The sequence below is a fragment of the Populus nigra genome, chromosome 15 (genome assembly GCF_951802175.1).
Source record: "Populus nigra chromosome 15, ddPopNigr1.1, whole genome shotgun sequence".
Taxonomy (NCBI): domain Eukaryota; kingdom Viridiplantae; phylum Streptophyta; class Magnoliopsida; order Malpighiales; family Salicaceae; genus Populus; species Populus nigra.
In genome coordinates, this window is record NC_084866.1 from 1,028,075 (window position 1) to 1,048,361 (window position 20,287).

The 20,287-nt window shown below is 33.5% G+C and overlaps 4 protein-coding genes across 5 annotated transcripts; 1 reads left to right on the plus strand and 3 right to left on the minus strand.

Annotated features, from left to right (window-relative positions):
* Positions 1-4,630: 4,630 nt before the first annotated feature.
* Positions 4,631-7,180, minus strand: LOC133674166 (putative F-box protein PP2-B2). 2 transcript variants are annotated; one of them, XM_062095174.1, is made up of 4 exons: positions 6,682-7,180; positions 5,890-6,008; positions 5,367-5,782; positions 4,631-4,913 (listed from the first exon to the last, which is right to left on the minus strand). In XM_062095174.1, the coding sequence occupies exons 1-3, from the start codon at positions 6,985-6,987 to the stop codon at positions 5,740-5,742; spliced, it is 468 nt and encodes a 155-aa protein (XP_061951158.1). In that variant the 5' UTR covers positions 6,988-7,180; the 3' UTR covers positions 4,631-4,913; positions 5,367-5,739. The 2 variants fall into 2 exon arrangements, with proteins under 2 accessions (XP_061951158.1, XP_061951159.1); XM_062095175.1 differs by lacking the exon at positions 4,631-4,913 and having other exon boundaries at positions 5,652-5,782; positions 5,938-6,008.
* Positions 7,181-9,348: 2,168 nt separating this feature from the next.
* On the minus strand, positions 9,349-13,218 carry LOC133674934 (zinc finger CCCH domain-containing protein 22). Its single transcript, XM_062096232.1, has 4 exons — positions 13,014-13,218; positions 11,995-12,306; positions 11,308-11,368; positions 9,349-10,772 (listed from the first exon to the last, which is right to left on the minus strand). The coding sequence occupies exons 1-4, from the start codon at positions 13,140-13,142 to the stop codon at positions 9,787-9,789; spliced, it is 1,488 nt and encodes a 495-aa protein (XP_061952216.1). The 5' UTR covers positions 13,143-13,218; the 3' UTR covers positions 9,349-9,786.
* Positions 13,219-14,811: 1,593 nt separating this feature from the next.
* LOC133674253 (uncharacterized) lies at positions 14,812-17,084 on the plus strand. Its single transcript, XM_062095283.1, has 5 exons — positions 14,812-15,044; positions 15,150-15,245; positions 15,387-15,512; positions 16,360-16,399; positions 16,838-17,084. The coding sequence occupies exons 1-5, from the start codon at positions 14,916-14,918 to the stop codon at positions 16,909-16,911; spliced, it is 465 nt and encodes a 154-aa protein (XP_061951267.1). The 5' UTR covers positions 14,812-14,915; the 3' UTR covers positions 16,912-17,084.
* Positions 17,085-17,732: 648 nt separating this feature from the next.
* Positions 17,733-20,030, minus strand: LOC133674301 (uncharacterized). Its single transcript, XM_062095348.1, has 3 exons — positions 19,520-20,030; positions 18,175-18,324; positions 17,733-18,072 (listed from the first exon to the last, which is right to left on the minus strand). Exons 1-3 carry the CDS (start codon positions 19,751-19,753, stop codon positions 17,995-17,997), a joined length of 462 nt encoding a protein of 153 aa, XP_061951332.1. The 5' UTR covers positions 19,754-20,030; the 3' UTR covers positions 17,733-17,994.
* Positions 20,031-20,287: the final 257 nt, after the last annotated feature.

The following is a 20,287-nucleotide window of genomic DNA, read 5'->3' on the forward strand; positions in this document are numbered from 1 at the left end:
CTACCACTCCACTTTCAAGGAAATCTTAGCTGTAAAGTATAGCATCCAAAAATTTGAGTTCCACCTGGCAGCCTATCACTTTACAGTCGTCATGGACTGTTCTTCTTTTCCAAATATACTACAGTTCAAACGCAAGATGTTTCCTCATCCCCAGCTTCTACGATTAGTAGAGTGGTTTTCCAAGTACACCTTCACCGTCGAGCATATAAAAGGCACCAAGAACTTGATCCCAGACATGAGCACCAGACCACCCAAAACACAAACATTACTCATTCCCCTGATTCTTATGGCCTCCTCTTCCAACCTACCTCCACCTAGCCATGACTTTCCTACTGATGATCTACCTTCTTTTGCTCAAGAAATGGTTCTTGACCACACTCTTAACCTGCAAGCTAAGGACAAGCTGTTTAGCCTCCAAGACTACCTTCTTCTTAACTATGATATGTCTTCCCTTTGTTTCCAAAGCTTAGGCATCCACCCTAAATATCCTTTTATTCATCTTTTTGCTTTCAAACCCTCTAGCTTGTTCCCCAAAGAACTCTACTTCTTCCTATGGTATTTCTGTCACCTGTACCATATTGCCATTGAGTTTCCCACCGATTGCTTTCTTTCTAGCCTTCTCAAGACTTCTTGGCCAGCAGACTCTTGGTATTATACTTTGAAGTTCCTCACTTGGTTCCACAACCCCACACAATGGATCTCCCTTCTCCAAAACGAGAAAACCAACTGGCCCCATCCTCAACCTTGCTGGATCGAAGTACATCATAGTGCATCTCAAAATAAGTATGTTAAGCAGGCTTTTGCCCATTTGTTCTCTATTTTCATATTCCACCGGCCTTTCAAAGCTTCAACAGACAATCTGGTTATGAGTTTTCCCCAGGTTACCGTCTACAAAACTCATCCTTACTCCTTGTATGAGCACCCCTTTGACAACCTCCCGGAACTCAGGACTTTATAGAAAACAATGTGCCTAAAGAACAACATTATTCCTGATGAAATCTGGCCTAAAGGAACAGATCCTGATGAAGAAATTGACTATGATTTATATAACCCTCAATATTCTGCTTATCTCCATGAACTATAAATGCAATACAAAAATAAAAAACTCAAGCACATCATTTTGGGCATCCCAACACTTCTGGAACCACATGAGATGGAAATGGTTGCTGATGATGACTATGTGTTGGCCCTACAAGTCCAAACTACTCGAGATCAGGATAACCTATCAGATCAAAATCTCTCTCCAGATCATGAACCTATTGTCGGCTGATGTACTGATTAGCTTGTCGTTTGTATCATAAGGGTATATTATTAAGTGTGTCTCAGTGCTTTTTGATGTAATCAGTGATGTAAACAAATTAAGTGTCCTTCTGTATGATGTAATGAGTGATGTATGCAAAAGCCTCAAATGTAGTATATATAGAGGCTGTGTGTAATGTTGAAAGGCAAAACCTTGAAAGGGTATACACCTGGAAGGAGAAGCCTCTTAAATAAAGAACTTATTTTTCTAATTCTTTGTTCTTCAAACCCTTTTTTCTATTTACATTCAAAAACTGGAAGCTTTTGATCATCCAATAAGACATGACTCCAGTGAGTAGCTGTTGAGTGCCCAAAAGAATGGTCGTGTTAAGCCACTCTGTCAGAGTATATGTCTAACAATATACTGACAAAAACATTCTATCAGTAAATACCGAGGGAATCACATTTAGAATATAAAGAATTTTAATTACAAAGCAGCACGATGACATATAAATTTTTGTGAACGAGTTTACCGACAGAATTAAAGTGGGATTCAAACCAGGATGCCATACAGTGACGTGTCTATTATAGCGATAGAATTAGCGACGGGTTTGTGGTATGTTCGTTCAACCATTTTCTTTTGTAAGTTATTAATTTTTTTAATTGAATTTGATAATTCTATTTTTTTTATTTCCAAGAGACATATAAAAGCCGGTTAAGGGATAGATATGAGGATGATCCTTCGACCCACTCAGATTTCAATCTGGATTTTTGGATGGAGACATGATCGTCTAATAGGTGTATGGACTCTCCAACACTACGACCAAGAACTTGCGGATGACCTATAATGTCTTAATCGTTGGAAGCTCGCAATCGATATCAAGCACCAAGTCTCAGAAGTTCGTGGCCTTGCAAAAACATACGGCCAATCTCTCTTAAACATATAAAGAACTCTCTGCGAATTATAAACAACTTCGTCAAATGGTCTTGGATATAAGATCACAAATAGGTGGTACATGTGCGATTCTTTTTAGGCCATATGGTCAGGAGAACAACTAGCCTCCTCTTCCTCCTTCTCCTCATGTGCCGCCATTGTTCTAGTTTAACTTTATTTGAACATCCAAATTTGTAATGAATATATGACTTTTATATTAAGATAATTTATTTTTACATAATTTTATTTTTTTAATTTTTTATTATTCTATACAATTTTATATTAATTATTTTATACAATTTTATTTTTAAAAAATATTTTTTTAATATCACGGATGGAGTTTTTGATGGATTGAATATTCTAGAGAATTGAAAAAAATTATTGCATGTGCCACTATCATTGACGGAATTACGACGAACTCAATCTATTGGTATATTCTAGAGAGTTGAAAAAACTTTACTGCATATGCCACTATCACCGACAAAAATATTTCGTCGGTATATTCCAACGGGTAATTTTTTTGTTTTTGCACACATTTTCCATCTATAAAACCAATGGTTGTTAATTTTTTCTGACAAAATTGCTGACATAAATGAAATTACTGACGAACGGTATACCGACGGACGCATTCCATCCATGAATTAGTTGATAAAATTTTTCCTAACGAAATGGTAATGTCACTGCCAACAAAAAATTCCTTCAGTAAAACTGTTAAACATAATAGTGTACATATAAAAAAAATTATATCTATTCAACTAAACATACTTCTGATTTTTTGTACCTATTCTAAATAAATTTATTTTGAAATATAGTATTTATTTATTTATTTAAATATATTTATACCTCTTTCATATTTATTTTTTATATATAAAAACATTAACTAAACTTGACCAATACTATCATTGTATGGAAAGAAAGTGTTGTCTCTATTACATAACTCAATGTTCAATTGTCATTTTGATGAATCAATCGAAGAAAAAAACAAAAGGAAGAAATTGTATAAGCATGGAGACATATAGTATTATTGTTCGTGCTATTATTTTGTGTGTCGAATTAAATTTTTTGAATGTACAAAAATATATTCAAATGTTGTTAAGGTTTTTTTTCAATAAATAAAATATAATTATAAGGAATTGATCTCATATGATCTAGTATACTTAACAGGCTCAAGAGATTATAAGAATGACCAATAAAAATATAATCTAACTAAAGAAGTCAAGACAACTTTTTTTTAAAATATTGAAACAATCACATATTAAATTGACTCGGATTAATTACGGTTAACCAATCAAATCCACTAACCAGATCATGAGACCTTAATAACCCTATAGAAAGAAAATAAATTTTTTTATTAAACATAATTCTCAATCAACTCAATATTAAATGATGAAATTGATAACAGAATTCAACCAAAAAAATAGGCTGAGACATTCCTTGCTAACATGCAAAACCTGGGTCATGAGACCGAGATAACCTTATTAAAAAAAATCAAAACAAATTATGAAACTCAATTATCAATCAACACAATATTGACGAATGAAATTTTAAAAAGAATTAGTTGAAAAAAAAAGACATAAAAAATCACCCAAGTCGACTGACCAAACTTGTGACTCAAATTATGAGACTGAGATACCTTATAGAACGCAAACAAAAATAAATTATCAAGTTTAATTCCTAATCAACCTAATATTAAAAGATAAAATTAAAAAAAATCAACTAAAAAAAACATCAAGTCAACAGACCTAACGTGCGACTAGGATCACAAGACAATAATAACCCTATAAAAAGTAAATAAAAAAATTTATAAAACTCAATTATCAGTTAACCCAATGTTGAATGGTTAAATTGAAAAAAAACAAAAAACAAAAAAATTAATCAATTCAACTCCGTTTAACCTACCAAACTCAAGTCAGAAGACAGGGATAACCCAATAAACAATAAATCAAAAAGAATTATAAAATTCAATGTTAAATCAATCCAAAATGGGATGAAAATTAAAAAAATATTTAATTAAAAAAATCCTAAGTCAACCTAACTAACCCGCAAAACTAACGATTGTAGTCATGAAACTGTAATAATTTCATAGAAAAAAAATAAAAAAAATAATAGAAAACTTAATTCTCAATCAATAAAACATAATTCTCAATTAAAACAATGTTAAATAATGAAGTTGAAAAGATAAATAATTAAAAAAACTAAAAAATAACTCAAATTAATACAGTAAACCCATAAAACATGCGATGCGGATTAAAAAACCGAGATAATTTTATAAATAAATTATAAAATATGTCTAACAATGAAATTAACAAAATAAAAATAAAAAAAAATCTCAAGAATTTCGAAGAGTAAAAAGTGCATAAGCCTTGATATTTCACTGTTATAGTGAAATGACAAGTCCTTTTAGCCCACGTGAATAATAATAATAATGACAGTCTTCTAAGCCTCGACTCCTTGACAGCTCCTAGAATTACACAGGTATTTGATTATAAAACAAAATAACATAGAGTTTATATAATAAACTTATGGATCTGAGAAGTCTTCCCATCGATTAGGATAATTTTTTACTTATTATTCAACAGAATGACTTCTGTCCATTAGTGATTCTGATTCAACATTAGCAGTGTGGTTGGAATTTGGAAACTGATGGAACAAACTCGGCTTCTCCAAGTAAACTTGCACATTTCAGATGAAGAAGTCCAGTGTGTGAATCTTTAACTGCTTGGACTAGCTGCCCTGGAAACTGGGAAAGAAAGAAATGACATCAAGAAGCCAACTTGTTGAAAGACCACAATTTAAAATGAAGTATATAGCTTGATATCCAACTTTTTAGAACCCTAGCTAGATATATATTTAAGGTTTTGCAATTTGGGTTGATTTTTTCAGACAAATTCACCGCTATGAGGTTTCTCTCGTAATCTACGTGGGGAAAAAAGGGTCACAGATTTAGGAGAATTTCATAGAATATATATAACTTCATAAACTCTGAGAAATGCTGGATGACAGTGCAAGATTCCATCATCAATAGAAAGGAAAACCTCAAATGATATTTTAGAGCAAACCTAAAAATGCAAAGCAGGACCAACATAAGCTCTTGACAGTGATGCATTAGAGACACTAAAACTAATTTGCCCACTGAAATGTGAAAAGAAAAGACATTATCACTAAAATATGAAATACTTGCTCATCCACCTACCATCTTTTGGTCTGATCTCAATCCTTTCCACAATCAACCCGCGTTTCCAGTGACCAGAAGCGTCACAAAGCCTTATTTCCAGTTCTCCATCCTCCCCTTTCATGCTAAAGAACTCACCGAGTTCCATCTCCAACCACCCATCTCCTCTTTCCTTTGGATAATGCACCTTACCTCTGACAGTTACAGATGTGGACCTGAACCTTCCATGCGCATTCCAGCTAACAGTCTGTGCCCCACATTCGCCTTCATTCAGTTTCATTGTGACATCAACTGGTTGGTTATCCAATCCATCAATTCTTGATGCAAACTTGAACACGAGGTATGCTGCGTATAATGTTGCTGGGGACAGCAAACAATGATTTTGCCACGGATTTCAAACAAAACACACATTAATAAGCTCAGCCACTTCTGCAAATCTGTAGAAAAGCCATTATCATTAAACAACCATGAGATCACTTGTATAAAGCATGTTACATTTCGAGGAGTATCACCCCATAAAAAAAAAGGTAAAAAGAAAGAAAACCTAGAGTCAGAATTAGAATTCCATGTCCAGTACATAGGAGTATCACACCATGTAATCACGAGATCCCTTGCAGAAAGCACGTAACATATCTTCCCACTATTTTTCTCCAATGAAAAGCTCTATTCAATACAAAGTTAGTACACTATCAGATAAATTATTACTCCTAATAAAACCATAAAAGTCCACTGCATAAGGAAATCAAATCAGTCACGTAGCTTTTGGGACAAGACGCATAATTTCCTGACTTCTTCTCATTATTCCAATCCTCTCTAGTCTAGTCCCCTCATTTGCATCATTATACTTGTATTTTTTTCCACAGAAAAAATTGAAATTTAAATGGCATGAAACTCAAGTACATGCTAAAATTATTTTGAAAAGTCCCTCAAAATTAACATTCTTTTTTGATCTTTTGGGGCTCAGATATGTTAGAAATCAATGACAGACAACTAAGAGCTCAAGGAGAGAAGCAACGTTTCTAATGTAACTGATGACTTTTATAAAACAAAACATTAGTGTAACTGCTAAAACTACAACTTTAATTCATCTACAAATATTGACTAAAAAACGATAAGAAATAAATTACCCAGCAAAAACTCTTAATGGAAGTGCGCTTGATCATTTTAATTTGATTAACGAATATATTAATTATCAACTGATCTAGTAGTAAATTGGGTCAAGAAAATTTTTTTAATCAAATAAAAATCTATTCAAGAAATAATTAAAATACAAATGGACCTGTAAAAAAACGTTCAAAGGAAACAAACTGAATTAAAAAAATAAAAGGAACTTAACCTTTCTCCCATGGTCAACAATGATGGGATTGTCACAGAGACTGAAGTAGACTTCTTTTTTGGAAGAAGCAGACGACAGCAGGAGAGAACCATCAAGGGCAGTAGACAGGATGGATTCGAGATCGTTAGGCAGGAATCTCTGCCAAACATCGTCAGATTCGGCGGCCGACTTGAAAATGGGAGAGACAGCAGAGAGCCGGCATACGTCCTGAGGAGTTGTTAACGAGAGTACGTTTGCCACGCACCCCTCTGGTAGATCAATATTCAACGGAACGCCTCTTACTACCCTACCACTCCTCATTTCCATTTTCCGATCAAATCTTCTCTGCTCACCGTGGAATTATGGTGGCGGGGAGAGGAGAAACCGCAGCAATTAAATTATATGTGCACAGTGAGTCAACAATGATTGCATTTTACACTGTGTATCAATATTCAACGGAACGCCTCCTACTACCCTACCACTCCTCATTTCCATTTTCCGATCAAATCTTTTCTGCTTACCGTGGTGGCGGGGAAAGGAGAAAGCGCAGCAATTAAATTATATGTGCACAGTGAGTCATCATCAACACGGGTGCACAGTGAGTCAACAATGATTGCATTTTACACTGCGTATCCCCCCTTCAACGTTTTTTTTTTTTTTTTTGCATAGATAAACAAGAGGATATATCTAATTAAATAAATTAAAAATCTATATATATTAGTATATATATTAGTAATGGAAGAAAAAAAATAAATATAAATAACTCAAAAATAAATATAAATCAAAATATTTGACCTAAAAATATAGACATTTGATCTAGTTGTATTTAATGATTTTATTTACTAAACTCAAATTTTTATTTAATTAAATAATAATAGAAATAGATATGATCCAATATTACACATAATAGAAATATTATTGAAAAATAAATATTTTTATTTTAAAAAATAAAATTTATTTATATAAAACATAAAAAAAATATGAATTAGAATAATCACTTCAAAAATTATATGCATATAAAATAAATAAAAAATTAATTATTATTTAAAAGATGCGAAATAAAAAAATATAAAATATAAAAGGGATATTAATTTAAATATAGATTAAAACATATTTTAAAAAATATTAAAAAAATATTAAAAAATTCATTAATTAAAAAATAAATTTATAAAAAAAAATATCAGGTGTTGTTAAGTCTAAGAAGCCAGGCCAACGTGCTTAGCCCATTTAATAAGACCTTGCACGCTTAGGCCTTTAATTTTTTATAACGCAGATAAGGTAAACAACATTTTGTTTGCCTCAGTTATTTTTTAAAAAAATTATAACAAATGATGTGTCATCTAATTTTATCCAAATTTTAGCTATTGTGATGCCTTAAAAATCATGCCTAAATTTTTTTGACCTAAAAATCATTTTTCAACCCATTTGTTTATCCAAAATACTTAGAAAACATTTTAGACTTCTTGATAAACTCATTAAATTCATTCATGGCCTCAAAAAACCATCCGAGAACTTGAAATCAACCCAATAACAAAAATCTTTTTGAATTCATATATGTGTTTTAAGCAATTTTAAGGTAAAAAAAAATACTTTAGTTGTATTCCTCTCATCAAATAAAATCATTTGACATCAAGATCAATTATTTGGGTTGTTGGAATCGATATCGATGATAATTTTCTTTCTTTACCGTTGCAATGAGCTGATTTTCTCTCCACTCTCAAATTAAAAACTAAAAAAAATAAAGTTTTGGATCAAAATTGATTTTTTAAAACTTTAAAATTAAAGGGACCCAATTGTTTAATTCATAAAGAATGAGGACTCCGTGGCACATTTCATAATTTTTTTTTGAAAACACCATTCTTCTAGTTTTACTTTAGTGCCATCTCTTTTAATTTTGTTATTTCTTTAATTAGCTTTCAATTAGAACCTGAAGGACAAAAAAAAATTAAAAAAAGGGATGAAAAAAAAAGCTCAGGGTACATTGAATTTACGGTACCCATGAGTGTGAGTCTATCATGTGTGGGAGAACAACATTACCTCCTGCCTTTTAGTGTTTTACTTAATAATAATTGTTTCACATTTTTAATAACTAGGTAGCAGAGAAATTGAATCTCACCATTTTATTCTATCGTAGTAAAGAAGATATTATTAAAAGAAATTTAATATGAGAAATTTTTAAAAAATGTCTTTAAAATTGATTGAAAATAAAATTTAATCTAGTATAATGTATTTGAAGATATATTTTTCATCAAATATAATAAAAAAAAATACTTCTTAAATAAAGTCAGGATGATCCAATAATAGGATTTGAATCACTGTTCTTGCTCCCAATCCTACCGTTAGTTTTGAATTCAATAATTTGAATGGGATAAAAGTAATAAAATAATAAATAAATTATTATCATTATGGTGTACTAAATTATGTCCACATAATTATCCAGATTTAACAAACATACGATCATATTATTAAGAAAACATAAAAATAACTCAATCTTTGATCAAAAGCATTCTGCCCTGGACTTCTTTTCCTTGTTGTATCTATGATAAAGTTGAAATAAGAGTAGTGTCTAAGAAAATTAGCAAGTGATTCCTTCCATACAGTAGGGCTTCTTGTTAGCAGATCAGCAGGAAATTTCAACGTAACCATTCAATATATTAATCTAGCAGTGTAATATAAAGTTAGAAACAATGGCGAAAATCAATCCTTTTATTGCACAGAGCAAATAAGCTATTTGTCACCTCTGGCAACCCGTATAAATTCGAGTTTCAGTGTTGCCGGCTGCCGGCTATATTGGATAGTTAACATAAAGCATATAAAGAGGTAATGACGAGAATTTATCCAGCCATATATAGCAAGTGGCAACTGCAATGGGATTTTTTGCTGGAGCATAACTCGAACTGCAGGTACAAGCAGAAGGTATAGTGCAAGTTTACAGTGTGAAAATCTTGATCTGAATCCACTAGATTGCTTTCTGGGAAAATAAGATTGTTGTTGAAACCTTGGCTTGACTCCTTGTGATCCCTGCAAAGCTACGGCCAATTCAAAGGGGCACCTTCAGGATTCGAGGTAATCATACACGCTCAATTTTGTAGTTTGAACTGCACAGCAATGTATAGCATTATGGCCTCAAAACTTAAGCCATTTCTTCTCTTTTTCTCTACCGGTAATAGCATTAGATGCAGATGCTTTAGAAGCCTCAGCTTTGGTCAAAGCTATGCGAGTCTCGTTTAATTTTCTCATAGCAGACTCATAAACCACCTTCTCTTTTTTGTTTCTGTTTGCCATCTCTTCAAGCTTCTCCACACGTATCCTCAACTCCTTAATCTCATCATCATAAGCAAGCAGATCTCGCCTATTGACTTTCTTCTCCTCTGAGCCTTTACTTTTCTGCTTCTTAGCTGACTCGCTGTTCAGAGCTTCATTGTTCCCAGCAAGATGATTATTGATAAGAGTAAAAACATCTGGTCTCGTTTCCTCTTCAGCTTTTGCTGCCCTAGCTGCTGCCGCAAACTTCTTCTCACGTTTTCTTTTCCCACCCCTGCTTCTCTTCTTCCCATGATTATCTTTGATCCCCTCTTTTTGAGACTCCAGAGCATGATCAAGTGATTGCTTTGGTGGGAGGACCTTCACAGGGATAGGGTCCAGCATGCCCTGACCCGATGCACCTAATCCCATCCCTTCACGATAACCCATATTTGCCATCATCTTGGAAGCTATGCCCCGCGTATGATTTTCCCACGTCGCAAATATGGCAGTTCCTGTTTGGATACCTCTTTGTAAGTTTGTGCTCTCAAGAAACCCTAAACCTTCTGCACTCTCTTCGTCATAATCGCTAGAATCAGATCCTTCTGAGCTTGAATCAGTTTCCTCTTCATCACTCATCAAAGCATACTCAGATATCGTCATAGCTTCACTCCCAAGCTTTGCAGAGCTTCCACCATCATGGAAAACAACCTGCCCTACTCTGTGTTCATTATCCCAAGATTCAAGTTCAGCTTTCCTCCATATGCCAACATTACTATCTGAAAGTGCCCAGATACTGGATCCCACCAATGACTGATCCCACATTGTTGGCACATAATTCTTCAGGGAGGATAATGACACATCAACCCCTGCACATATAAAATCACATCAACCAGCAATCCTGGAAATAGCTGTTCCAGCAAATGATATAGATAGGGAATACGTTTAGTAACAAATGAATAGATATACTATGGTTGACAAATAATAGAAATATACGAAATCCCAGACGGAAAAAACAGCAAAAGCTGCTCTAACACAATTGTGAATGCACAAAGAAAGGTTTAAGCAGGAAAAAGGAAAGGTGTCAAACACAATAGCCTACATATCTACTTCAAATATGAAGAATAAATTGACAATGATCCCAAGTTACTTTATTGTTGTAGTGTGGGGAACAGACTATTAAAACTAAAGAGAGATTTCATAAACAAAGTAAATTGTCCTCCGTAGTCATTCTATGAAAGTTGTTTTCCCAATGTACGGGCAGGCTACATCCTTCATCCATGTCATTGGATGAATTTTGACTGCATTGAATTTTATGAAAATGGAAATATAAATACAGCTTTTCCAGAAGAGAAAAAAAAAAGGATCTACTAGCCCCACACACTTGAAATGATTTCAACATACCATGTGACAAGCGGCAGCTAGTGCCAAATCGACATCGTTCTTGCAGAAAAAACTTGCATATCTGCACTTGGGGAGTCGATCATCAGTATATTAGTTATCGAAAATCATTTTTACTTCATAAACTACCTCAATATAGTTTCAGCACTTCTAACATTTTCCCCTGTAACATATAATCATCAGTAACACTAGTTGGTGTATAAGTGGCACTTCAGGATGTATTTAAGCCTTTTCAGCAATGCCAAATCTGACTCACTTAAAGGTCTCCCATCCAAAAGAGATGGGCAGTAAAAATATTAGGAGAAAAACTATGCATATGAAACCAGGTTTGAGAAAAGAGCTGATAGTTTAGTGAATGGCTACTAAAACATCCCAAGAGTGCTCTTCAGACAAAAAAGAGGATTCTAACAATCCATCAAAACCTTGCATTAGATAAAGCCTAAATAAATAACATACAATCAACGGTTACGGCAGCACAAGCTAGTGGACTAGGTGCAAGTGGAAGGATAAGATTTATGGGTGAATCGGAATGTTCCAGTTCCATCAGCACCACAAAGAACAAACACCGTTAGTCCCACCAAAGAGGATGGATTAGTTATTTGGGAAGGCAATGGACTGTGTCATACTATATTCCAAAAACAAAAAGCAGAAGCAACCTTTTTGGAAATAAACAGAAAAACATATACTCACCAGCATATTTTCTGATATAGGAGTGAGGAAAGCGATCTTCGCAGTATCAGAACAAACCAACTCAATAATTTGACCATTGTACCAGCGTCCATCAACATGACGGAATCTGCATTTTGATCCTACAGAGTAACACTGGTCCTCTAGTGGTTCTGGTTCAACATGAACTGGATCAAGAGGCTCAGCCTTGACATCCTCTACAGTATGGTAGGAAGCATGTAATACTGAATCTGCCTCTCGTAATAACCGTGCACGTTTTAGATGCAGGAGTCCCTCCTCTACATCTTTAATGACCTGAAGAAGCTCCTCTTGAACCTTAGATGAAAACAATAACGTCAAACAACTTGTACCATAATTCAAAATGATGGAAACGACACAAACAGAAAGTCCACCTTCCACAATCATAAAGCATAATATACATTGCTACGCATGTTATTTGCACATCCTTGTAAACACAAGCCATACACCAATGTCTAAAGGTCTTCTAGCACAAAGGGTGCTTTTCAAAAGAAGCAATTCTGTAAACCAATAGATGCAAACATTCATTGAAGGTAGGTACCAAAGACCATTTCTTTTACACCATTTTGGTTTTAGCATTAATCAGGTAGTGTAGAGTTTGCCTGGTCGTCTTCACACTCTTTAGACAAAACATTACAAGAACACATAAGTAACGAGAAAAACAGCTTCTATGCATGAAAAAAACATCATAAGAGAAATGGATAGTAAAACCCAACTTGTTAAACTAAAATACAATTAAACTTTTCAAGAGATTACCCATCAAAATGAACAGCAGCTTCTACACAAGAAACAAGGATAACAAAAAATCAACCAAAACAAAATCCAACCAGTAAAACTCGAGATACCCACTCAAGTTTCAATCTTTTTCAATAAATAAACACTCCTACCTTCTACAAAAGCATTAAAAAGCGTATCCCTCAATTGGGTCACCAATAAAATAAAAGAAATATGATAAAAACAGAAGGAAAAATAAGAAACCAAGAAGAGAAGGCGGAGAATGTTACAGAGAGAAGCTCAGGATTTGATGGGTCAGAGGCAAGAGCATCATTCAAGGCAGCTAATGAATCTTTCTGCTCTAGAAACTGTAGTTCCAGTTGGTTCTCTAGAGCTCTCTCTTCTTCCTCGTCTGCCATTGCTGCAACGATCCTTCGAGATCAAGGGAGGAGACCAGACACAGATGTTTTCAGGACACTACAGTTGCGTCATTTATATCGGATGATTGACATGTCGTCCTTTTTTTATATTTTTTAAAAACTTTAATTTACCATGATGGGTCATAGTACAGTCTAAATATATATGATACCCAGAAGTTTTTAGAATTGATAAAATAATAATTTTAGGCTTTTACCCTTAAAACCTGTCCTCACTCAACTAGTCGATCCGGAGCCGGACAATTTAAAACAAAAAACAAGAAAAAAAAAATTTGGTATGATCCGGCTGACTTACCGGTTTGACCCAGTAACCTGATTGTCTCACCAAGATCTTGTAAAAAACTTGGTTAACCCGGGTCGCTCAGGTCAATTGAAAAAAAAATCAAAACGACATCATTTTAGTAAAAAAAAGTCAATGATTTGTAATTGGGTTTTCGACTAGGTTAACCAGCCTGGTCACATCGGATTTTTTTATTATTATTATTTTTTCAACCCGATCCCGTTCCAATACCAGATTAACTAAATCTCGAATCAACCCACCAGATCGGGTCGGGTTTTTAAAACTACACTAAAAACTATGCTTTTACCCTGAATAATAACCTGGGTTAGAATATTAATAAATTTTTTTCACGTGGAAGTTTCATTATAAAAAACTTTTTTTTTTTGAAAATCAAAGCTATCAAAGGATTTTATATATCAATTAAAATTAAAAATTTTTAACAATTTTATAAATACATTACTCACAGATATAATTAGAAAAATAAATCCTCATTAATGATTTGAATATTTATATTAAAAATAATTTTTTTTGTTCATAGAATTTATTTATGAAAGGGTTTAGGGTTTGAGACTCATCAATAAATAATAATAATAGTTACCATTGTTTTTATCGTTTTAGGAAAATTATACTGCATTGTTGTTTTAATAAAGTTGTGTACAACTTCCGTGCATTTCTAAATTCATGTTTTATACTCAAATCTTTTTTACTCATTTTATTTACTCAAGTTCCGATCATTTAGTTAAATATATCTAATAAATCAATTTACATATTAAATATATTTGCTAATAATGTATTTTTTTATGTTCCTTGAGCATGTTAGATTCTATTTAATATTGCGATCCAACTATATTTTTAAAATAAATTGAGTATTTTTAGTTTTTTAGATATTTTTTTATCGTTTTAATATATTAATATCAGAAATATATTTTAAAACATATTTTGATGTATTTTCATACGAAAAATACTTTAAAAAACAACTTTTACCACACTTCTAAATAGACTCTAATATACTTAGTTTTAGAGTTCGTTTGGTCGTATGAAAATGTGTAATTAAAATTGTGTTTTGCCTCAATTATAAATTTTTAAAAAACTATAATTATAGTTTTTTTATTTGAGATTTTAAAAGAGATTTTTTAGTGAAATTCAAGTAAAATTGCAATGTAATTATAGTTTTTTTTAATTTGTTTTTTAAACCATTGCAAAAACTATAATCACGAGATTTTAGTAAAGTTTTCTTTTGCAAAATTCAGCACCACTTGCCTAATTTAATTAAACTATAGGATTAATTAAGTGTAAAAATCCATGTAAGCCCCCCCTCAACATAAGCGAGCAACAAGTCGCCTGCCTCTACATAAACGACTCCCCGCTCTCCTTTAAAAAATCCCAAAATCAAATTCAGGACTGGGCGGGCAACAACAAATACAAATCCATCTTCTCCTCCACAAAAAAAAACCCTAAAATCAGACAACTAAGAAATGGGCCACCGCCACGTCCACCACCAAGCAACCGACAGTTTAGTAAACCTCTTCACGAAGGCAAACAACGATCTTACTCTTGTCCAACTCAAGCTCGAGAGAGAATTTCAACAGATCTACCCTGACAATGTAATTTTTTTACTGTTTTTTTAAATTGAATTAATTTATTATTATTATTATTATTATTATTATTATTATTATTATTATTATTATCACTACTACTACAAAATGCAGGCAAATCCAGTGAAGCTGGTTAATAGAATAAAGAAAGTACAAGGAGATTTGACAGTCTTGAAGGATCAGTGTCAAGAGCTTCTTGCAGCTAAACAGGTAGGAATTGATGATTTCTTGGTTTTATATTTTTGGGTGGTAAATTTTGGTATTTTTTTTTTTTTTTTGAATTCGAGGACCCAAATGAAGGAATTGTAATGGGCTTTTGGAGTTTTGATTTTTCATGTTGCGTTTTTGTAGGATTTGATTGATAAGGCGCGGACGGTTCTTGTGGGGAATAGGAATTTGATACAGAGGATGGAAGTGTCGATAGGGGTTGATGGTACTGGTGATGCTGAGGATCCTGCATTTGTGAACTTCAATCAGGTAAACTTTTCGCTTGTCCAGTTCTCTTTGGTTTGAATTTGCTATTTTTAGAATTGGCGCCTTTTTGTTGGAATAAATGTTGAGAAAGACTATAAAAGCATTTGGGAACTTGTGTGTTTAAGGATGTTTGTTTATGGAAATGGAGTTCTGGTTGTAATTATTCATAAATTGATTGGCTCTTTAGGAAGTTCCAAGTAATCTTTTTGGGTGAAAAACCAGGACATGATGAAACCCCGGTGACCCAATTTCCCAGAACAGATTTGTAATCTCACAATTAGAAAGATGAATGTTTTGCATATATTTGATGTTCATGACGTGATGTATCTGTTCCATGTATAATACTGATTGATTGATTGTATTTTTTAATCTTAACGTTACATACTATTGTTGCAACGTTGAACTGGAAAACAATGTCCTTGAAATGATAGGGTTCTTTCCTGTAAATAGCACCATACAACATACATGCTCAACAAAGAGGTATGATAAGTGTTCTCATCATAATATCAACCAGCTGGAGCATCAAGGAACATATGTTCGTTTTCAAATGTAACATATGATCGATTAATATGCGCTGATTAGAAGGTTGCATGTTTTCCAAGTGGTGTGTAAAGTGATTGCACCATTTGCCAGTAAGCAACCAAAATTGAATAAATAGTGAGGCTCTGCACAAGTGCGTGCCCAGGCAGAGATATTTCCTGGGCAAGTCTTTTTCTGCTAGCAAAGCCTACATTTCTGAACCGCAAAACACTCGTCTTTGTTCAATTTCTCCCATTATTGCTAACAATATATGCAACTACTGCATCTGGGAAACAATATTATTATGTCTTTGATTTCTTTCTTCTTTCAGATTATTGATGAGTGGACGACTCAGGTCAGAGCAAGAACAGGTACGAATCTACAGGAAATCTGGTTTTTGCTGTAACATTTACTGGTGAAGTCTTAATGCTTGCCTAGATAAAATGCCTGTTTCATCATTGACGATGAAGTGAGGAATTTTAACGGTCATGAAACTTGGTGTTCATGTCGTGGATATCAACTTGGCCCCATTTCCATTTCCACTTGCAATTTGTTTTCTTTATTGGGCCATTCTGCCTCCAAAACATGGTATTTGTTGGGCTGTGATGAGCATAGTTCCTTTAGCTTCTCTGATTGTCAGTTTAGGAATCCAGGGGCAGATTTCTGTTTGCTACCATATGTGATACTGTTGAAATTTAGTTGCAATGAGGGCTGATAATGAGATATTGAAGGTTTTGCAACTCAAGCCACTACCAGAAATGACAATATGCCAGTATCAATAAAAGACTAACTTCTTGTTATCGATGCAGGGGATGAGAAGCACGATTCTGACGCTGAGGATATCAACAAGTTGCTTTTCTCAGCCATAGTTCAAAACAATTAAACAGTTTTTTTTTATAATTAAAAAAAAAAAAAGCTTGGTGGAGCCGCGAAGTCCTGCATTTTGTGTTTGTAAAAACAGCTTGTTTGTATCAAAACGCTCCTGTAAAAAAACAGCATGGCTATGTAAACATTTGCAGCTGAAATCTCAAGTTTATCGCCCCCTTCTACGTGATTTATGCAGTAGTATTCGATGTTTGATGGTCAAGCAGACGTTTTCATGATCACTGAAAGGATAGCATTCCTATCGGATTTACTTGTAAATCCAGATGGATAATTTGATCGGAATGGGCTTGGAACCATAAGCCTAACCTTCAACATCATTCCCATGTTTCTTTCGAGGAGTGGATGCATGTTTAAACAAAGAATCAGAATGTGGCCAGAAGAGAATGCCTTGACCGGATATGAATGTTATGCTGCCTGGCAATTTGGCAAACTTGACTGTTTCATTGTTCAAACTGGTTTAATTAGAGAGGAGCAAAATAACTGAATTATCTAGATTGGATTAAAAAAATGATATGAGATCTCAACCCGAGAAAACCAATTAAGAAATTAAAAATAAAATAAAATCAGTTCGGTTTTATATTTGAGAAACAGAAAAATAATAGAACCAAATTTTTTTAAATAAAAAACTGTAAGCGCCAGAAGAAATCAGGTCCATTGAATCAAAACATGTCAAAAATCCCAACTAGAAGATTTTTTTAAATAGAAAAACGAACAGAACCAAACCATAAATTCAAAGCATTTTCAGTGAATCGGACATGTCTAAACTAAAGATCCCATGACAAAATTTTTGGCGTCACCTGATGCAACCCATGTAACAACTTGTGAATCAAAGACAATAGCTAGAATTGAAAATTTTTAGATATTTACATTCCTAGAATCTAATCTAATAACAGGTGCTGATTTGTGGAATTCATATTACAAAATACAGTAAGACTTGTACTATGAAGTTAACGAGGTTTAGTCACTTTTATCAATTCCAAAACAGAAACGGAGAAGAAATCAAAACATGAAAGAAAGTCACTTCGATATTTCTCGTACCAGTCAGTGGTTTTAACTTCCTAACAACTGAATTACAGTGCTGCTACTTGGAGATGGGAGGCTTCCCCAACCACCTGGCTCGAAAGCCAGTTCCTTTACAATCAGAGCAGCGCATTGACCCCTGAAAAAAAATTCAAAGATACAAAATGGCACAAACATGTTAGCATGCGCTTCTACTTGCCGGTACTTGAACATGAGTCGATTTGCAAACATTTTAACATACCTTTCCAGCACAAATAACACAAGTGGTATTTCTGGAAGGAACTTGGCAGAGCATGTTATCGCCAAGAATGAAGAATCCTGTACCCCTACACCATTGGCATTCAACTTGCCCATTTGAATCGCAAGAAGTACAGGCAACTGGCCTTGGTTGCTGTAAGCACCGCAGACATTTGATAAGCAAAACTTATTTAATAATCATAAATAGAAATGACAGCATCAAATATTTTGTCCATCTTTAACCTATATTGTCAATTAGAATACTAGATAAAAATTTCACAACACATAAAACAACCTTAACACTCCTCTGAAATTCCAAAAACACTTACACATCATTAAATTCCAGTCGTCCAGTGGTTACTGTCATATTCATTAATCATTGTTTATTCTATGCCATGTACTTAATTCAAAAAACTTCAAACAAAATGGGACTATCTACATAATCAAACCCTAAAAATAACTCAAATTTCTAAGTGCTAAATTCAATCATCAAACCCTGAAAAGCTCTCAACTTTTTTCATTTCTACCTCAATCTTCACCCACCCAAGAAACTAATTGCATTAAACTCAATCTATGTAACAAAATTTTATGCAACTATCTAGATAATCAAAACCTAAAAATAACTCAGTTTTCTAAGTGCTGAATTCAATCATCAAACCCTGAAAAGCTCTTGACTTTTTATATTTCTAACTAAATTTTCAATAACACAAGAAACCGATTGCATTAAACTCAATCTCTGTAACAAAATTTTATGCAACTATCGAGATAATCAAACAGTAAAAATAACTCAATTTTCTTAGTGCTAAATTCAATCATCAATCCCTAAAAAGCTCTCAACGTTTTTCATTTCCAACTTTCATTTCTAATTCAATCTTCACCCACCCAAGAAACAAATTACATTAAACTCAATCTCTGTAACAAAATTTTATGCAACTATCTAGATAATCAAAACCTAAAAATAACTCGGTTTTCTAAGTGCTGAATTCAATCATCAAACCCTGAAAAGCTCTCAACTTTTTAGATTTCTAACTCAATTTTCACCAACCCAAGAAACCGATTACATTAAACTCAATCTCTGTAACAAAATTTTATGCAACTATCTAGATAATCAAACAGTAAAAATAACTCAATTTTCTAAGTGCTGAATTCAATCATCAAACCCTAAAAAGCTCTCAACGTTTTTCATTTCCAAATCAATTTTCACCAACCCAAGAAACCAATTACATAAAACTTGATCTCTGTACCAAAATTTTATAAAATTTTATGCAAAGCAGATAAATTTCCAAAACTGAAAAATCCCAATAAATAATTATAAAAAAGAAAGAAAGAACCCAATTAATTTAATATACCTGGGAGATTAACCAAGCTTGTTCCATTCTCTTAACAAAATCAGATGAACTCTCATAAGAATCTACCATTGAAGCTCTAACAACCCCGCAACCCCTCCTTGAGCTTCTACTACTTGAACCATGAGATACAACTACAACCCCACGAACCATCCTTAAGCTTCTACTACTTGTACCGTGAGGTACAACTACAACACCAACTCCTGCTCTTCTTATGCAGCTCATGTTGTTATCCATTGATTTAGCAGCTGTAATAATGGGCCTATTACAATAACACACAGAATTCAACCTTTATATTCTCCAGAGATTAATATTATTTTTGGGATTTTCTTTTTCTGTGTGCGTGCGTGTTAAAATAACGATCAACGGTGGGCGATTTTGGGCCCACTTCTTGTTTGGTCCGCGAGAAAAACCAGGTTTTTCCAGGAATTTACACAGTGTCAGGAGATGACGGCTGGTGATTTAGCTGGGTTGAAAATTGGATTTTAAAGCTGTGTATGGCTTTCTATTTTGTTTTTATTACAAAAGTCCAAATGGAAACCAAAGCCGGATTTATTTAGCCCAAAATCTAAATTTTAAACATTTTAAATTTAAAAAAAATTGTTTGCTATAAATTACGAATTGAAATCTATTCATTTTTTTTTAGTTATAGTTCTTAGATCTCAATGAAAAAAAAAAAATCTCAACACATTGATAAGTTAAGGAACTTAACTACTTAACCATCTAGTAGGTGGCCTATTAGAAAGAGCTTGAAATTAAGAGGTTTGTTCC